At 39.5% G+C, this 21049-nt stretch overlaps 1 protein-coding gene across 8 annotated transcripts in view; it reads left to right on the forward strand.

Moving 5' to 3' along the window:
- tacc2 (transforming, acidic coiled-coil containing protein 2) overlaps window positions 1–21049 on the forward strand; it is a 176072-nt gene that overhangs the window by 8923 nt on the left and 146100 nt on the right. For all 8 annotated transcript variants that reach the window (XM_055029382.1, XM_055029386.1, XM_055029387.1 and 5 more), the window contains 5 exons: window positions 1386–1612; window positions 2741–2848; window positions 6166–11652; window positions 12980–13576; window positions 20475–20750. In XM_055029382.1, coding sequence (XP_054885357.1) covers window positions 1386–1612; window positions 2741–2848; window positions 6166–11652; window positions 12980–13576; window positions 20475–20750 — 6695 coding nt within the window. The remainder of the gene's footprint in view (window positions 1–1385; window positions 1613–2740; window positions 2849–6165; window positions 11653–12979; window positions 13577–20474; window positions 20751–21049) is intronic.

Consider the following 21049-nt stretch of genomic DNA (forward strand, 5'->3'; position numbering starts at 1 on the left):
AAACATGAGAAGGTGAACATGTAAGAAATATAAAAACAATAAAATAAAATGCATTTTTCTTTCCACTGCACAGTTATGCGCTGCTTTGTGTTTGTTAATCATATGAAACTCCACTAAAACACATTGATTTTAAAGGTTTTAGCATCACAAAATGTGGAAAAGTTCCAGGCTTTTGCCAGGCAGCATGGATTAAAGAAATAACACTAAAACTTAAGAAACAGGTCATGCACTGATGTGTTATTTCAGTTCTGCACATTTCTGTATGTGCCTACACAAGCACACTTCATTATGCTCCTGCACCTGCATGCCACAGTCTAAAGAAAAACAAAGCAAGATCCATGAAATGAAAGAAAACTTTCCAGGCGCCATTAACTGAGCAGCTCAAACAGAAATTCCACTGAATTGTGACCGTTGAGTGTTTGGACGCTATGAGGGCGACGTTGCTGCAATATGACGATACTGCCAAGTGTTGTGTGTGTGTGTTTATGTGTGTCTGTAATCGGACTGTTTCACAGTCAGACTGACAGAAATCCTGACACAATTCAAGATTTTTTCTAAGTTTGACTGGTGGAGTTTTAAATTCCTGAAACAAAAGGACAAACTATTTTCCGTGTAATGGTTATAGCTGGTGTCTGTTGAGTTTTATGCCATCTGGAAAGACTGGTTCTGTCATCTGTGAATAGACTTGTCTGCTTGATAAATTATTTTTGAAGTCTTACAAAGTCCTTATGATGTTTTAGAAGGACCGCTGCAGGCTGTAGTTATCACCTACTTTATTTTATGCATTTAATGGTTGTAATATCAAAGCCCAAGAGCAGCAAAACATGAATGAAGCTGCAGATATAAAATATAGACGGTGAGGTTGGAGTTTTGGCTTTAAAGCTGGAGATGGTGTTGGGAGTCATGATGGATATGAATACCATCTATCTTATTTTCATTGTTTTTGTGTGCATAGGCAAAGATAAAATTTCATGCAAATAAGACTGAACACAGCAGATAAGAATCAGACGTTGAGATCTGTTAACATTCTGCTAGCTTGTTATCAGACAAGCTGACAGCAACACACAAGGTAAGAATCGGTTGACAACTGATATTAGGCTGGTATATATCAACATCAACATAAGAAAAGCAGATCTAATATATGTTTAGTGATTGAACAGACTCCAGAAAACCTGCTGTCACTTTGATGTACCAGGTGTTTGCTTAATAGTTTAACACATGGGTGGAGTTATTTGATCACATGTTGTGTCTAAACATTAATCTCTGGGTGTTTCCTCATCACAAAATATTCCTCATGCTCATGCTTGTTTAACTACATGCTGCAGTGAGTTGCGCATGTGCTGCAGGTTGCAGCGCACCAACATGATGTCTCCGCTGTCTCACAGACTGAAGCAGAGAGTCTGAGTGGACGGGACAACCAGGCGCTGCTGACCGAAGCCTCCACCTACCAACCAGTGCTCCCAGAGGTCCCAGTCATCACTGGAGTGGAGGAGGGCAGAGGATCTGCAGACCAGGAGGACCAGGAGGACCAGGAGGAGCTTGAGTTTCCTCATGATCTGCTGCCCAGTTTGGATTTCAGCAGCGAGTTCAACATCTGGGAGTCTTCACTGGGGTATGTAGAAACATGTCCTTGCCTACTGCTGTTTTACACATCAGAGGAAATTACATATGTTTTTATCTCTCAGGCTAATAAATAAATCACACTAAACTTTAACTTACAAACAAAAACTTTCTTTTTGTTCAAAAACAAATAAACACATTCTCCCTTTGATTGGTTTTGCTTGTGGGAAGCATGTAGCTTTGCTTCTACATAAGAAAGTTATTGTGTGCAGCATTTAATGAATATTATATTTATTAAGGGAAAAAAGCTATTCAAGCCACCCTGTTCCTAAATAAAACACAATAACTTGTAGTAATACCTCTGCTGGGTACAAATGACAATTAAACATTTGTGATAACGAGCAGTGAGTCTTTTACGTCACTGTGGAGGAACAAATGTCTTAATTTAACCTTACTGGAAAGTTCTCAAGAAGGAGGTTGTGCCACAACATTTCAGTCAGATCTAAGTCCAGACTTTGACTAGGCCATACAGTCTGAATACAGTATTCACACTGTATTTTGTGTGAATACAGTAATAACCTTACAGTGAGAAAGCTGGGGTTTCAAACGAGCATCAAAGACTTGAAAAGTGACATCAAGGATTTCTTTTTGGCATTGGAACCTCTATAAGATGAGAAACATACAAACGACAATAAGGTTTAAACAAAGGTGAACAGATTCTTGTCTGACCTTCTAGAAACATTTACTCCATTTATGAAAACAGACCAGAGGCTGGATTTTACTTTTCTTAAAAATATACAAATTTGTCCTCTTGCTTGTGAAGCAATCATATTTAACAACCAGGTGAAGTTTGAACCAATCCTCACAAGAGGCTCCAGTCCCTTGCTGAGGTGACAAAATATTCTGCAAATAACCCTGTGATTATATTAATTACTATAAAAAAGTTGATCTAATAAAATATGTTCAGTTCATAAAGAAGTATTTCATTAAAATATTTACACAACTGAGGCCAAGTTGGGCCAAGTAATTGGCAAAATGTTATTGTTGGAAAATAAAATAACTTTATCTAATGATGCACTGTCTACAAACAATATCATATGTGCAAGTTATCCAGAGGTGAACGTTAACTCAGTTTTGATCTATGCGTGTCTCCATGTTTGCTTTGTGGACCTGTCAGCAGAGCCCATTCTAGTTCCGATGGGAGAAAATGTGAGCAGGTGAACCCCCTGCTGGTGGGCCTTCAGCATCACATCGATGTCAGTGGACCACTGCAGGTTTTAGACAGAAGGTAGCACATGATTTGGCATGCATCTCTGCCGTGGGACTGTGGTCAGCTGTAAATGAGATCATAGCAATATAAATCAGGGCGCTTGGGCTTAATCTAATGTTTCTAACTCATGCTTGATTGCGATGATGTCGCTGCTGTGATGCTGCCGGTTGAGGCAGGTTTTATTTGAATTTGTGGTGATTAATTTCCTCATAATAAAGTGGCTTTCCATAATCTGCATCAAGGCTTTCATGTTTTCTGAAAATCTCACATCCCGCTGCAGTATAGATAATGTTTGACTTGATAATTTAACAGCTAAAACTCCAAAAAGAGTAAGACAGACAGTGATCCAGCTTTTTTTTTTTTTTGCCTACTCATTGCAGATTTATTAGCTGAAGATGCATTGCTGTTTGAGACATTTGGTTTGTTCCATTTTTCAGGCAGCAGCAGGAATCATTTTGATGCCTTCCAGCTGGAAACACTGGAGTTTATTTACTGCTCTGCCCTTTAATGCAAAGTGCCAAGAGAATTAGATACAGGTTTGAATGGCAGGTTGGTTAGTGAGCAGCATGCTGGAAGAGATTTTGTGTTTACAAGAATGCAAGGAGTGCAATCACAGCTGGCGGATGAAGGGAATAATAATGATTTTCCTCCGCCTAAACTTTACTGCAGACTAAACACAAACAACTGATTTGGTTTCTGTGGATTGGCTTTGTTTTCAAAGCTGTTTTATTGTCAGTTGGTTTTGGTATAGAGTTGAAAAAAATGAAATGATAAACATGATGAGACCCAAACAGAATAAGAAGAATTAGGGCAAATAAGTATGACACAACCTGGTTTTTCCTGTACTTCTAATTAAAGGCTAAGCAGGGACTCTGGTATTTCATCTGTCTGGTTGAAAAGTCTCCTAAAACGAGAAACATATAGTTTTGAAGTTTTGACAAGAAGCAACTTATTAACAGTTTTCTAGCAGTTTTCTTTCAAGTTTCATACACTACTTCTGATGTAAAGTTCTGCCTGGAATTAAGTCTTAAGTCTTAAACGGTTTCGTTTTGTTCTCATATGACACCTTTTTTTCTTCCACATGTTTGCTGTGTCTTATTTGGCTTGTGGCAGACTGTAAACATTTTTCATAGCAGTCTCATTAGTGGAGTGCACAACAAATAACAATCTTTCTCACCTGAGCTGTGGATATCTGCGGCTCCCTTATAGCTATCATGGGCCTCTTGGCTACTTCTCTGCTTATTTCTGGTTTAGTTATTGTACTGTCTTCTTTTTTAGATGGCTTATCAAAAAGTGACATGGGCAAAACTCAGGACACTGCATATAGTCCAACAATAATTTCAAATAAGGCTAATAAATAATACCTTCATTTGAATGTACCCACCCTTGCTCATTCAAGTGTTTTTGTAACTTTCTTCAAAGCCATTTTAACTAGTGATATGAGCTTCTTTCTAAAGTATTGATACACCTTTTCACATTTTGTACTCTTACCATTACAAATCCCAATTTATTTAACAGGTTTTTAAGTGTAGATCAACTATTCTCACACATGTTGAAACTTTGCCTAATGTATCACAGCGTGTTTAAGTAACAGCCATAATGAAGTGAAGACACATCTTAACATGTTGTTGAAAATAGAATTTCCTTACAAGCCTGTTATATTTTTTTGCTTTCGCTGACTTCCTGTTTAACACCTCACCCATAATATAGCGTTCACACCGAAAAGTGTTATGATTCTGACGCATATGCTGATCTTAGAAAGATTACATCTTTTTTTGTTTTTGTTAGTGACTGTCTAGTCCATATAGATCTCTGATGACAAAATTTCACTGCAACTTTCTGCCACAAGCATGTCTGCATGAATCCAGGGTGAACATGAACAAAAATGTGACAGTTTCAGTGTGAATTCCTGAATGTGTTTGAATTAACAGTTTGATGAAGCTATTAATGTTGCACATCTTTAACCCGTTTAATCCCACGGATAGCAATTGTTGCCAGACATTTTTTCTAACTTCTGGAAGCAGTAAAAAAATTGCTTTGACTTTTACCAGCTAATTGTAGTTTTTAAAATCAAATGATATATTGTCTACTCTAAGCAATATCAATTTCATGTATCTAGTGTGTAAGGTCACTCTAGTGTGAATGTGTGTCACAAATAAGTACAAGAAAAAGTCAGTGAAATACTTTAATAAAAATATTTCAAGAAAATATTTTGTGCATATGTTCTTTCAAGTGTCTTCTACTGATATATAAAGAAACTTGTATCAATTCAGTCATCTTTTAATCATAAGAAAAGTGAATGTAAATGTGGCAACAATTGTTGCCGCTAGCATAATACATAGACAGCACTGTGCTATGTGTCCATAGTTTTGCTGTTTATTCTATAGGTCTTTCTGTTCCCACACAGCTTAAACTATAAGATGTTTTAGATTTTCTAGGCCTGAAGGAACCTGTCTCCTACATCACTTTCATTCCCACAGTTGAAACCCCCCTCCCTACTCCCTAAAAGCCAATCCTTTCCACAAAGTGTGGTCTTTTGCACTGAATGACCAATACAAGATGACGCCACGCCTGAAACTAGTTCAAGACAAGGCAAAGATCTTGTGCTTGGTGTGATAGGGGCAACGTCCTCTGAGATGCAGATTTGTTCATACTAACATTTTCACCTGATCTTGCCTAACTGATGAAATGATCAAGTGAGGTCAAAGGTCACTTGACACATTGAGACAATGACATCTGCAGGATGTGGCATTGAATTTTTATGTTTCTAAAATATTTCTGAACACTACTGTAATCATTCTTTGTTATAATAAATTATGCATATCATAATTTTTCTAATTTTTTTAGTGCTTATAAATAGGCCATATTTGTGTCATTTAGACTATGCAGTTTCCCACCGGCAACAGTTGTTGCCGAGTATAAAATCTACATTTTCACTAACATAACCAATATAAAATGAAATAATTCATAAATATTATGTGATAGGGAGGTCCAAGGATTAAAATGCTAGCACTTATTTTGCAGAAAAAAGTTTGGATTTAAACTGGTTAAATAGGAAGACACTAAGGCTCAGTGAGAACTGATTTAATTAAGTTAATTAGAAGTAGTTTGTGCTCTGGTCTATTTATAAAAGGATGTGCATGTTCTTTAACTCCCACAATATTAGGAACAGCTGATATTAGGAAGGGCCATCCCAAGCATCTTGAAGTGCAACTGGGTGTTGTGTTTGCTGAGCATGGCTTTCTGCTCTGCCAATAGCAATGCTCGACGGCATCGTGGAATGAGCAGCTGTCTGTCTGTCTCATCCTAACCGTGTCACCTTGCCCTCATCTCAGGCCAGATGGCACCCAGCCAGTAATCCCAGATGTCCATTCTTCACCTCAGCCGGGACCCCTGACACCGTCCCCAACAAACTTCTTGGACCAGGAACTCCAAATGGCCTTCCAAGAATGCGAAGAACAAATGGCGTCGCTGGGCCTGCTCTCTTCTAAAGAGTCTGAAATGACTCAGAATGTAGTAGGGAAGGCAACCAATGAGGGGACGGTTAATGAGTCCAGCAAATTGTTCTCGCCACTTCCAGTTGCAGTGCAGCCAGGACATAGCAACGGGGCCCGTGGAAACGAGAGTACACATGGAAAGAGTGAGACAGCACACAGTCAGATGGATACAGTTGTGTTTAGTTTTAGGGATTACATTCTAGGAAAGGAGAATAACTCTAGGAAATCAGTGATGGAAAATAAAGTAGAAGCAAATCAGAGTGTGGAGAAATGTTCAGAGCTTGAGTCAAAAATGGAGGTGAATGAACAAGAGGAGAAATCAAATACAAATAAGGAATCTCCAAAAAAAAAGAGAGACTTAAAGACTTTAAATGTACATGTTGGTCTTGGTGTCACTACTGAGATAAACAACTCAAATGATTTTGATCCAGAGATTAAAGAAGAAAACCCAAGAGGAACAGCAGAGGCTGCAAACTTATGGAAAGAAAACACAAATGATGAGTTTGATATCAATGTTTGTACAGATGAGTCAAATGGTTTAGATGTAACAGCATCAGGCTCAAAAGAAGAAACAGACAAGAAACAGGCAAGACTAAAATCTGAGAAACAAGTTGGACAGAACAAAGAAGCAAAGAAAAAGAAACACAAGAAAAATAAGAAGATAGAAAAGAGTGCCGAGAGTGACCAGGAAGCAAAGACAGAGCTTTGGCAGCCCGAAACTGAAAAACGGGCTCTGTCACTATCATATGTTGGCACTCACACAGATTTAGCAGAAAATGCTACATCTCTGTCGGAGCTAGACTGTGAGCTTCTGACTTGTGGGGAAGAGACTGATTACAAGCAACAGCTGAGTCCTGTGGGAATGCGAAAGTCTTCCCCTCAAAGCAGTCTGGATCATCTTACTGCCTCAGCCTGTTCACCTGACTCCATGCAGCCTCTTTCACAGGGGAGCCATCAGTCAGAGAATAATAACAATATGTATTTGAGCATTAATGATCAGAGCTCAGAGTGTGAGCAACATGTAACTGATGGAGAAAATGGCATCCACAGTACAACAGCAACACATCTCCAAACTGCAGCTGACAGACAAGGTGAAAAGGGATTGAATGCACAGAGACAGGAGGCTATAGTTACTACAGAAACAAAAGTAACTATAGCCCCCACAGCAGAGGATCAGAGCGTACTCTCCAAGAGCAGAACTTGTGTGGGAGACGTTTGTGTGGAGAGCAGCCTTGGAAATGCTGTAATAGTGGTTAATACGTTGCCACTGACAACACCCACACTGTCAGAAGTGATAGAAAGCGAGGGAGAGGGAGAAAGTGTGAGCCGTGATCTACAGGAGACGGTTTTTACTGTAGCAGTTGCAGAGAGTGAGGAAGGAGCAGGAGAAGGCAAACTGGATGAAAGAGCAGACTGTCCTGCCTCTGCGGATGTAAAAAGAGACAAACTCCAGGAGAGCCTTGTCTCATTAATTTGCTCACAAGGAAATTGCACGCTTCCATTTGTGGCCAAAGAGGGGGAGACTGAATGTGAAGAAAGCTGCAGCAACAAAATGCCACACAACTTGGCTGAGGCTGAAATTAAGGGACCGAGACAGGCGTGCATTCAGAGCACAGACACAGAGATCTCACCAGCTGAAGAGACGGATGCTGAAAAGGAGCTGCTATTCTCCGAAGGCTGTATGAATACCTTTGGTCCTGATTTCCACGATCACAGTGGTGCACATTTAGAAAGATCGGAAAAGGGAGGGGAAGGAAGAGAAGGGGAGGTAGGAGAAAAAGGAGGGCTCGCTGGAGAGCACAGTTTACCGAGCCAGCTGAAAGGCTCTGCTGGAGGGGTGTCATCAGTCAAGACGGGAGCGAGTCCGCCCAGTGATGTTGCCGAGTCACAGTTGAAGTCACTGTGCCGGTGTGAGCCGATCGCTATCATTCCTGAAGGCTCTGAAGAGGACTGTTTCTATCACAAGCAGCATGACGTGACAGTTTTACCTCTTCCCTCTTATTCTGAGCAGCAGCAGAACTCCAGCTATACAGACGCTGAGATAAAGACTGAACCAATACAAGAGCTGGTTTCAGAGGAAGCACTGTCTTTGGAACAACCTTGTCAGATATCAATCATCACGGAAAGGAACTGCAACCACGTCTTCCAGCCTTTTACCTCACCTCAGGCTTTGAATACATCACAGCGAAGTGAACAACAAGCAAGATCGGATCAACAGGCTGGACCTTGTAGCATTGAAGAGAAAACAGCTGAAAGTACAGCCAATACCCACAGTGAGAGTGATAGTCTCAACATGACTGGAAGAGGTGTCCATCTGTGCACCAGCGGTGGAGGTAACAGAGTTCACTTTGCTGATGATGTTAATTTTAAGCTCAGCTCCTCGGAGACTCTTACCAACATGTCAGTTCTAGGTTTGGACTGTGCTTCTTTGCCTCCGTTGACTGTTCATGAGACGTTGCACCATCCTGTGACAGAGGCCAGTTATACTTTCCCCAATCACCTCAACTTTGAAATGCCAGAAAACTCCACAAGTACAGGTTTGATGAAGACTGAAGAAGAAATTCATGGTTCAAACGAGGTTCAAGAAAAACGAACGGCCATTTTGGGTGAAAGCAACACTAACACAATTGCCTTAGATCATGATCACCATGAAAAAAATGCTGTACACTTACAGGGAATGGCTGAAGCCGAGGGATGCTCAAAACAACTTTTCTGCGCCACTGGGGAGATGCGTAATGAAGAACATGACATTAACGGTGAGACTCGAAATTCAGGTGAGACTAAATGCCTGCAGGAAGATTTATCTTCAAAACTCAATGCTACTGTGACCCACGAAGAAAAGGAAGTGAACCAGGGTAATGCATCTGAAGCTGAACCCTCAATATGCTATGAATCAAAACCTCTAGAGCCCACCTCTCAGCCTTCCTTTTTAGATGAAACCCCTCAAACTGGACCAGTCTTTACTGATGTCATGGAGTCGACTGAGGTACTAATGGGTGGTTTTACTAGTTTGACAAAGGAAGAGACTAGCTTTGTCAGCAACTCACCCATTGCATTACAGCCTCCTGGACCAATGATGAGTCACTTGGAGTTTATTACCGACTGTGATGTCTCTTTTCCAGAAAACATAGGTAGCTGCAGTATTGACCAGGACTGCACCAGTGTCTCCAGGGAGATGGCAATCAATCAAGGTGGTGAAATGAGTCAGATGTCTTTAGTAGAGAATCTGAATCACAGTCGTGCCAGTTTGAGAACAGCTGAAACCTGTCAGGAGCTGAAGGATAGAGATTGTGTTGATGATGAACTCCTGATATCTCACACCAAGAATTTGAATAATTCTTATTCACAAGTGGAAAATTTGACTGTTGCAGACCAGTCTTCAGCTGCGGATGATGTACTGTCAAAGGAAGAATCTGGTAATATAATGTCAACATGTTTCAATAAGCCAGATTCTACTATTATTGAAACGTCTAACAGAGATGACCTAGCATGTGTCAACTACCCTACTAATGAGACATATGTTAACACTGAAAATGATAGTATGAAGAAAAAAAAGAAACTAAAAGAAGACATAACCATGGATAATCAAGAGGAAGCAACAGACAACAAAATGCAGCAGACAGGAAAGACAGACCCCACATTGCAGCAGCAGTATAATGGACCAGATAAAGAGGCTGTTTTTATGGGAGCAGCAGTTCTGCAGCCACAACGTAAACACAATATGGAGACTGAATCACCACCAACAGAAACAGCAAACAAAGAAGAAAGGAATAAGAGCTTTCCGTCTAAATGTGGAAGTAAAACTTCCTCAACTTCCATCAGAACATCTGAAAGATTTTTGCCTCCTGAGTTGGAGTCCAACACTGAAACTCAGACTGTTTATGATCAGAGTTTGAGCCAAATTGTGACAGCAGTGCTGGAATGTAGCTCTGACACTGATGCTGCACCAGATCTGAGCCCAGCTTTTGGCCAATCGCAGGACTTGCAAGATCTAAACAGTTCGGCTGAAGAACCAGAGCAAAGGGAGCAGCGTCTGGGATCCACACATTCCACAGAGGAGATGTCAGGTGGAACCGCTGACAACAAAGAACAGATTTGCAATTGGACTCTATGTGCAGGTCCAGAGAAGGGAGAGTTCTCTGATCAGAGTTTGTTTGAATCAGTAAACAAGGAGGAGTTGTTTAGATTTGCAGTGAAAGAAGAGGCGCCATCTAGCTTTTCTGTAGATTTAAATGGAAGTGAAAATGATGCAGATGGAAAAGCATCAGTTGACTCAAGGTTAGTAACTGTTTGTTCTCAAGTAGGTGAGATTGAGCAGAGCTTAGATGTGAATAAAGACCCCCCTAGCTTAGAGCATGATGAGTCAAACAGAAACACAAAGCCAGAACAAACTGCTAACATGGACCAGCATATAACATGTGAAATGTTAAAAAACAGTGCTGCATCTGTTGAGTTTGCTTTGACTTCAGCTAGCCAACACTCAATTTCATCAAATGTCAGCACAGACAGTCAAGACACTCATATTTCAAGTGCAAACCAATCTAATGAAGTTTATCTGAAGGGGTTTAGCACACAGCAAAATGTTTGGAAAGCAGAAACTAGGGGAGAGGACTTCAGTGCTGCCTCAGCTAAAGAAAGCCAACAGGGTGACATTAAGGATGCAGAGCTGCAAAGCTGCAATAAAACCTCTGACACAGACAGCAGCCAAGTAGTACAAGCAGCCATAAAAAGCTGTAATGATGAAGAAATCCCAAAAGAAGACGAGGCATGTTTGGTAGAGGGGAGGGAACAGAGGAGGGTGCAAGTAGCTGATAGTGAGGAAAATGCAGGAAAACAAGTGATGTTAAATTTCAATGATAAAGAAAGTGGAACAGAATCAGAATCCAGTCTCCTTAACAATGACGTATCACAGAGCAGCACAGAAACCCCTGCTTGTCCCTCAGAAGGGGGCGTTAGCTGCGCCAAGAAAACGGAAATAGACTCTAGTATGATAGATAAAACAAGTACTGATGCCATCATCATCCCATCTGTTGTTACTTCGACCACTATCCTGTCTCCTAATGAGTCAGAGAAACGCCATGATAAGGTGGCATTTTCAGAACCCCAGGATAGTGCTGAGGAAAAGCCCCCTGCCACTGCATCTTGGCGTGGTGCAAAATCTCTTGAAAAGACTCCTGCCTACTGCTCTCCTGTTGACCAAAACGTTTCAGAGAGTCCTGATCCAGAGCAAGGATCCCAGGAACCAGAATCAAACTGGATTCAAGCCCTAAAAGACGCTGCATCCCTCTCTCAGAGCGAACAAGTGAATATACAAGATGCCTTGAGGTAAACACAATAGCATGTTCATACAGTTTTTAAAATTGTTCTAAGGGGATCATATTGGTAGTTTGATTTGGATTTATTGTGGTCACATTCTGTGAAAAGTTTTCATCGTTTTGGTTCCCCTTCCTGTAGCTGACAGGTAGTTTTTCTCAGTAAGTATGTAGAGAAGTGGAAGGCTAAAGACACATCACTAGGAGGCATCATTAGACAGATTAGGATACTAGACTTCAGCTGCAGGTTCATCTGTATAGAACAGGTCTGAAAGACGACGCATTATATTCACATTGTCTGCAAAAAAACAACAACACAGAAACCTCGAACTAACTTGTTCTACCTTTGATCTGACTAAAATTTAAAGTAAAAAAATATTTACAATTGTTAAGCCTAATGAATGAAAATTCAAAGGAAGGAAGTTTTTACAAATGAAAGATGTTTTTGCTAAGTGAAGAAGCAGAAAAACCGTCACAAATATGATTATCACTGACAAACAATATTTTAACCAACTCAAGCAAGACCAGATTTATTAGATTTATTCAGATTTTAGTTTTGACTGTGGCCAAAACAGACTGAAAGACAACAAAAAGATGCAACCTAAATCCAACCTTCACTGATGGAATGGAAATTGTTAATTGTGAATAATAATTCTTACTATATTCTTCATACATTTTTGTTTTGATTAAAACCACCTATCAACACTTTTTTGTAAGATAAGCTAAGATAAAACAATTTTATTAGTCTCGCATAGGAGAATTTTGTCTTGCAGAGGCAAAACTGCATTACAACAATAAAAGCTCATGCAAGAGGAGCCATTTAATAAATGTCTTAGTAAATGGTTAAAGTTGTTTAAAACCTCAACACCAGGAAACTATTACTAATAATGTCATCACGGAGCATCACAACAAAACAGATCTGAAGTATTCCTTTCCTGTGTTTTAATTCAGGCAGACATTTTTTGTTTTGATAATTTCTGTTTTTAAATCAACATCACAGTAACACCCTGTACAGGCCTTGTTTGGAGCGCTATTGAGGAGAGCATTGTGACAATGAATATGAATGAGGATGTAAACACAGAGCTGCACTTTGTGTTTGATTTGAGTCATCTGACTGCTGGTTGAACTCTAATGAAAGTAAAGCAGCCCATTATGTTCAAAAGGATGACATCAGCTGTGACATCTCCAGGGAGACAACGAGCCTCTTCTCACACAAAACACACCGTCATCATATACAACCTTCACAAACCCTCGCAAACTTTTCATTTGTTTGGACTTTTGCTGCCAAGCAACAGCTCAGTTAACCCTTTTTTTTCTTTCTTCTGTTCTTCTTTTCCCAGACCACTCCCATCTCTGGAGTCTCCTCAGGTTGAGTTTGTAACGCCCACTGAGGAGATTCCTTCTGCACTGATATCAGACGAGGTGATCCTACCACCAGAGGAAGCAGAGGAAAACGCAACTCAAAACTCATGTTCGAGTGCTGTGAAGAGGCCAAATGATCTTCCTAAACCTTTAGAGAAGGTGGATCTTCCTGAACCAATAAAATATTCGGCAGATCTGACATCGAAGGCTGAGCTCCCAGAAGAATCTTCCAAAACAACAAAACCTTTGGAACAAGAATCATCTCAAAAGTTGTTCGACAGGAAGTTTGTTTTAGAAGCAACAGAGCACACTGAAATCCTAAAACCTGCTCAAGAGGCAGAAGAGATTCCAGTACCAGCCAGAGATGAGATAGAAGTCAGAGAAACACCAAATCTAGAAGATTTACAACCAAACAAGCCAAGCGCGGAGACTGCAAAGCAGCAGCAGCAGCTTTTAGAAGAGACAGAAGAAAAACCCATCGAGGTTCCACCTGTTGAGCCATTCAGAGTCGCTGTTGAGAAAACTGAGGTTCCAGAAACAGTTGATCATTTCTACACAGAACTACAGAACAGTGGGTAAGCTGATATTAAATCTGTCAGTAGCTTAATTATTTTTGTAAGTCTAATATTTAAAAATATAATTAATCAGATAAACAAGATGTGATTTGCTGTTCAGTAACCTGATCCATAATATTTTTTTATAGGCACCAATCAACAGACTGCTCCTCTAGGACTTAGTCAGGATCTGGAGCATAGAAACATACCTTTTAATATATTTAGGTGAATAAAACCTCATAAATTTTATAAGCTATCTATTTTTTCCCAGAATGAATAACATTGTATCTCTTTACAATCTTTTAGACACAATCCATAACTTCTATTTTGTCTTGCAAATTAGTACATCTCACAGGGTTTTTCAATTTCAGCCCCTTTCCTTTCTTGCCTTTTATGTGTTTAAAGGGAATTTGTTTGGCTCTCAGAGCCTCAGAGGGTGTCTGGTTGGGTTCTTCTGTCTGCAGCGGTTTCACCGTGTCTGATCAAACCAATTAGCAGGAGCCTTGCCAGTCTGTTCTGCTTCTGAGGTCACTGTTGTTTTTAGTTCAGCTTCTATGTGACTCATCTGGTTTCAGTTTTTAAATCTTTTTATCAGCTTTTAGTTCACCAAGTTAATTGTTTGCTGCTTTTTTGTTGAAAAGATTCAGCACTTTAGCGTTTCATCCACAGACTTCAATGTATTTTATTGGGATTGTAGTGCAGAACAGTGAAGTAGAAGTTAACAGTGTTTATATATAAGTTTAAAAGCAAAATACCCATGTAATCAATTCCTCTACCCTGACATCCATAATTTAAACCCACCACATTCAGTTACATTAGAAGTCAACTTAATAGCAAATTAAGTTCACATTGATGCAAAACAAGCTGGGAATTCATCATTAGCAGGTCAGAAGCTGGTCAGAGTAATTAGGAAGATGTGTGGAAGATGTGTGGAGCTACAAATGAGCCAATACTGGAAGGAAACCTGTTTGAGATTGGAAAAAGATTGAGACTGGTGAGAAAAGTCCATTATTCAGCTGGACAGCAGATTTAGACAAAAAGCCACGGCTACAATAAAGTGGGTTAGATTAAAACAGTCATGTGTTCACATTACTAAGACAAACTCTGCACCTAAATTTCAATGAAGAATTTGTGAGAAAACTCAAAAATGAACACTCATTGACCCATTTCATAAAACATATCTGATTTTGAGCTATTTTAGAGAGAAGAATGGTCAAAAACTTTCATTTCTCCACAAAACTGATAAACCCCAAATCTGCTCCTACAAATTGGCTTGGGATTGGAGGGGTTAGGAGAGGTTACTGAATACCGATGTATAATATATAATTTTTCAGATGTTTACTTCACAACAATGCACTGCTTTTAGTTGGTCTTTCACACTAAAATATATTTTAAAATTCTGTTATAAGAGCAAATACTAGACACTTAACAGAGTGTGAATTACAAGTAAAACAAATCAGTGTAAACATGAAGGAACCTTTCTATTGATTTTGTGTTATTCACTCTTTTTTTCTACCAACTACCTTCTCATTCATGCTTCCTATGTGCCGCCTGTTGCATGCCGAAGAGCGATTACATGCCGGAGCAGCACTTGCTGCCTGTCAGTCGCGGCATTTGTCCCATCATAGACCCACAACTTCTCTCAGAGAAAGAATAACGGTGATATACACTCCCATATGTCAGCGATAGATAAGGTTACACATGCAAACATGCGGCAGACAAAAATATGACTGCCCAGCCAATGATGTGTGTGTGAGGTTGGGCATATGTTGTATTTTCCTCCGCCCCTGAAGGCTAACGTAGCTGTCAGTTCTGCTCAGTCTGTGCGGCTTTGTGAGCTGAAGCCTGCAGTGGGAGGAATTTGGGCAGGACACAGTCCCACTGAAGTCATTTTCACAGAGCGCATAGGCAGGAACAAAAGCCAGGCTTCAGGGAAACACTTGAGCGTGTGTGAGAGTGAGCGACGGAGTCACAGACAGAGAGGAGGAGGAGAAGTAGTTGCAGGTTCTGCTGTTTGTGGAGCAAAGAAGAAACTGAGTAATAGTAAAGTTATATTTTCTGTGATGGATCCTTTCCACAGCTGAAATCTGGGATTTCTGGGTGAGTTTGACAGACAGCCTCTGCTGTTTTGTTTTTGGTTGTTTTTGATTTAGAACAAGTGTGTTGGTGCTTAAATCCTTCCAGGTGGACGCAGCAGATGGTCTGGAGGTAACTTGTGCTAATTACTCTGTGCCACTGTTGACCCCAGCAGATGGGCAGAGGGGCGGGACAGACAGAGAAATGACAGTATGGAAGGATTTTGTGGAGTGAAGTTGAGCATAGAGTTTGCTGCCTCCCATTTAAGAAAGTCGACAAGTATGAGCATGCTATACTTCCGCCTCTGACGACTGGATGAGAGTTTACATGTAATTTACAGAAACTGGAAAGCTGTTTAACTTGATCCTGAATGTTTTCTCTGGAATTGTGTCTGGAATGATCAACTGCTGTATTTCTAGCGTATTTTTGGAGGATACTGAAGACATTTAAAGAGCTCCTTTCAGCTTGAACCTGAAGTACTTTTGAAAATTGTTATTTATGAAAAGTTGCATTACCACATACAACAGTTGACTGGAGTTTTACTTCTAAAGCTAGCTGTGGCTCTTCAGGTTTAGAATTACACCCCTTGAACATTTCAACACAGTACAATCACCAATTTTGTGCAAACAAAAATCTGAAAAGTGTGGTGTGCTTCACCATTCATTGCAATTACAGCTGCAAATCTTTGGGATGGGTCTTCTCGAGCTTTACACATCAAGGAGCTGAAGTTTATTCCTCCTCTTCACCGTCAGATTTGACTGAGAGCAGTTGGCACAGCATTTCAACTGGATTTAGGTCGAGATTTTGTCCGGACAAGACTAACAGATGTTTAGTATCATTAACCTGGGGCAAGTTGATACTGACCCCATTCAAGTCTATCCCAGCCTCTAATGGGTTTTCTTGAAAAAAAAAAAAAAAAAAAAACTCTCCCCACAGCCTGATGTTGCCACCACCATATTTAACAGCAGAGATAGTAGGAGTGTGCTAAAAAATTGATTCACATAACATTTATGATTCTCATTTACTACTACTATTCAGAATCAATTTAAAATGTCCGATGTGGTGAGAAAATGTGCAAATTTTTTACAGTTGTTGATTAAATGACCACAAATATTGTCAAATGGTTAAAAATGTCTGAAATTGCAACTCCTCTTTGGAGGAGGCTGTCTGCAGAATGGTATGGTGCTTGCTCCATGATCTATTTATTAAAAGCAACACAGAAAATTGCGGGAAGGGAGTTATTACATTCCTGCATGCAATAATATTTAAAATGTAATGAATGTGAAAAAGACACTATAATGTCTCCCTTAGTCATTCTGCCTTGCAAACCAGTATGGAGTAGATCATGAGAATGCTTTACACAGCTATAGACTAAATCAGAATTCAATACGAATAATCATTTTGAATCAAATACTAATTTTGAGTCAAATAGTGAGACAGTGAAAGGTTCCCACTCCTAGTGGATAGTGTGTTTATGGTGGTTTTCCTCCACACAATGCTGGTTGTTTTTTTGCTCTCCTGGACATTTCACTTCTGAGACTTAGGTATTTTATCTTGTTTTCCCAAAATATATAATTTTATTTAGTTGAAGCCCTACAATGACAGTGAATTGGACTTTTTATTTAGTCATTCATATGTGACTAAATTTAAATTTGCTGCAATTTTTTGAACATGTCCTTCAAAGTGAGATGCACAACTGTTTACCGTTAATACTGAAATGTTTTTCTTGCCCTGTAACATCTGAATCTGGATCTTTACAAACCTCAAAAGGATTTCTCAACAACACAAGGCAGGTATGACTTACATATGTCAGAGATCTGAACCATCACAGCGGACCACTTTTCTGCCAACTAGTTTTTGGTTATGCTTGTAAATAAACAAAAGTTTCATATGCATTCATCTGAGCATGAGGCGAAAACTTTGCATTAATATGTAGAGTAAAAATCAGAGGATTCATTGCAGAGCTTTGAGGTACACCAGCATTAATATCCACCTGCTGAGATAAGTTTTAATCTATGTGAAAGAAAAATGGCCCCGACTGTATCATCACTGTTTGCTTTGATATTTTCTAGAAAAAAATACAAAATACAAAATTTGGATTCTGCTGAAAGAATTTTGATAGGTTTAAAATCACTAATAAGTGCTTTCAGCAGATTTAGAAACTGGGAGTAATAACTGGCATTTTTAGGAAGTTAGAAATTGCCCCTCTTTAACTGAGCAGTTAATTACATGACTCAGACTAATCAAATACCTCCTTATGAGTTTAAAAACTCTAGGTCTGTGTCTACCTAAGACCTAAGAGAAGAAATAGAAATTAGTATTTTTTTTTTAATCTAATACATCAAATATAATACACGAGCATAACTCTTTGGAGAGCAGAAGGACTGAACACCTCCAGTCTGGAGGTTTTGAACAGAATCAGTAAAGTGTTGAATCCAAGAGAAGTTGGGTGTGTTGAAACCCACTCAAATAGACTGGTTGCCCTGGTGATTGTAGATTTAGTTGCTTTGCATGACTGAATAAATTATTATTATTTAAAATATTATGGCAGTAGAAAGTAGGATAAAGTACAAATTTGCCAAACAATAGATGTTTTCTTTAGGCGTTTCTATGTAAACATTACGAGCTAAGCTGTTGGCTGCAGAAAGAGTGATATGGTCCAATCTTTACAGCAATTTAAAAACTCTTTTTTTCTTCTGGTAAACTGCAGCTGGTTGCATTTAAAAGTCTGGCATAAAACACCTGGATGCTCAAATCCAGATGTTTTCAGTAGATTACTTTGGTGCTAGCAACCAAAAAGGCTCAAAATCCTTCCAAAGCACAGTCAAATATGTTTATTAACATTCATTAATGAACAATAAGATTGTATAATTATTCATTAAAAAAGCTTTTACAATATTTTCTTAAATTTAACGTTAAGTTTAAGACTGTGTTGTCCAGCTCCCAGATGAATTAATGGCAGTAAGAATGTATTGGGCAGCTTGCAGGGATAATGCCACAAGATTGGATTTGTCCCACTAGAAACGGTTCATATGCTCTATATTTATCCTGCTGCTACTGTGTGCTCATCATATCTGTGGGCACTGCTAAATTAGAAATCATCAGCTGTTACATTGAGTGTGTCAGCTGATACTGAACTTACATAAAATTAAATCTAATCAGAGCTTATTCCATAACTTTTCAGCATCACACTTGTGAATTCACAAGTACTAATTCAGTTTATTCAGAGGATTCTATTAAGTTCCAAATTTAGAGAATCCAGTTCATTCAGACACAATCTAGTTCTTTAGTTAGATTCAAATTTAATTGCATAAAAACAAATTCTGCTGATCATAAAATGCCAGTTGGTAAAAGGGAGTTCATGACTTCAGGTGATTGAATTTTCAGCGATTTCTCAGCCTGAGCCAGCATGTGGCAACAGTGGAAAGAAAGTTTTGTGCACAGAAAAACATAAGAGAGCCATTCAATCAGGAGTACTTTCTATGGCAAAGGAAAAACAATAATAGTAGTCAAAGTTATTCGAACCAAGTGTTTCATCAATAGCTCCTTTCAGGATAGCAACAGTGAAATACAGACTCGCTGAGTCAGAGGTAAAGAAAAATATCAATGGCAGTAATAGCTTAAAGTAAAGCCCATTTTGTAAGAAACACAGAAGCACTAGCTCAGGACTATTTTCTATTGCAGAAACAAATAAATACAAATTAAACAAATCTGGGAGAATACTTTAAATGCCTTAGCAGCTCCTTTTAAGAAGAAAATAGCCTAAAATCAAAGGGCTTGCTTTACTTTTTACAGCAAAGAAGAACATAATATAAAGCTTAAAGAGGCAACAGTTCAATCAGTAGCTCCTTTTAGGAAAGCAACACAGCTAAATGAAGAAAACACTAGGCTACTTCTATTGTAAAGCAAAACAAGGGGGAGTTAATGCCAGCGCAGCAATGTGTTTAGAAAAACAAATATCAGAAAAACTACTAGAGTACTCCAACTTTAAAAAAAAGAGCACATCTAAAAAACTACCTGTGGAATAGGAGTACTTGCCATTGGGAAGAAAAATAAAGGAAGTGCACATAGCTAACGGCAGCAAATGCTCTATCAGTGGGTTTATAAGACACAGCTGAGCACAGAAGCACTGAGTCAGGGCTACCGTAAATTGAACAGTAAAACAAAGATGGTATGCAAAATTAACTGCAGCAATTGCTTTGTCTTCCACGAGATAAGACGGAGACGAGAATTTAGGCTTTTTTGTCAGCTTCCCATTGCAAGTTGTATGTCTACATTTTTATTTCTTGCATTTTTAATGTGTTTTAATTTGTAAAACTTGAGAATAAAGGAAGATTTTCTCTTGAAAGTATATCATGTCTTGGTAGGAACATCTAAAAAGAACATGTCTGCTTACATTTGGCTGAATTTGTGCTTTTGATAATCAAGGTATTTTGACTTTCTAGTTGTCAGAAGAGGCTGCAGGGCTATTTCTGAAGCCAAAGAGGAGGCCTTCCCCGAGTTCAGAACAGCTGCATGGGTGTCCAAGGCAATGCCTGTCAGATTAGAGTGCCTACCACTTGTGATAAAGCCAAAACAGATCAGGGTCTAAATCCACCCCACCAGGGGGCCATTGATGACAGAGCCTGCAACATCAGGTTAAACGGGCTAAGTCTCTGAATCAGTACACTGTTATGTCTGGGTAAATAATGAGACAAGCTGAAGATTGAGTTTCAAATAGAAAGACATACTGTCGCCATCTGTTTTTAGTCTGCTTCATACGTCATTTGAACAGGAACATGACAAAGGATGTAGTTTGTTTTTTGGTCTGCCTGTTGATGTTTTGACTTCCCTCCCTCTGCAGGCTCTCACTCGCTGAGCAGGCAGAGAGCGGCCAACCTGTCCCCACTTCTCCCACTCCTACCACCAACGATCACAGCACTATTCACCTGCCTGCCATCCCTCCTCACCTCCACAAAACCTCAGCGCTCGCCCCTCTCACATCTTTGGAGACACTTCCACCAACCCCACCTGCATCCCCCTGCCCTCCTCCTGCTGCCTCTGTAGACTCCTGTACACTTCCTGCTGAACCCTGTGAGGACCTTTACCCTGTGCCTGCACCCTGCCGGGTTCTGTTAAGGTATGGTACACACCATTGCCTCTAAACATCTCCACATTTAAGCAATTTTATCATTTAGCTTTAAAATTCAGCCTTGACAAATGCAATGCAACTTAATTTGGACCTTGGAATTTGTCTTGTGTCGACACCGAAGCCAAAAACCCTTAAATTTCAGCATCAAAGCTCTGGTCAAATGATACCATTAAATTAACATCTGGGATACTTACTCAACTTGTAGATCCTGATCTAGCAATTCTTTAACAAGGGGCCTTTTGAAATTCTCATTCAACAAGGCTTCTTTGCATAACTCATAGAAACAA

This window comes from Poeciliopsis prolifica, unplaced genomic scaffold, assembly GCF_027474105.1.
Source record: "Poeciliopsis prolifica strain line A6 unplaced genomic scaffold, Auburn_PproV2 SCAFFOLD005, whole genome shotgun sequence".
NCBI lineage: Eukaryota > Metazoa > Chordata > Actinopteri > Cyprinodontiformes > Poeciliidae > Poeciliopsis > Poeciliopsis prolifica.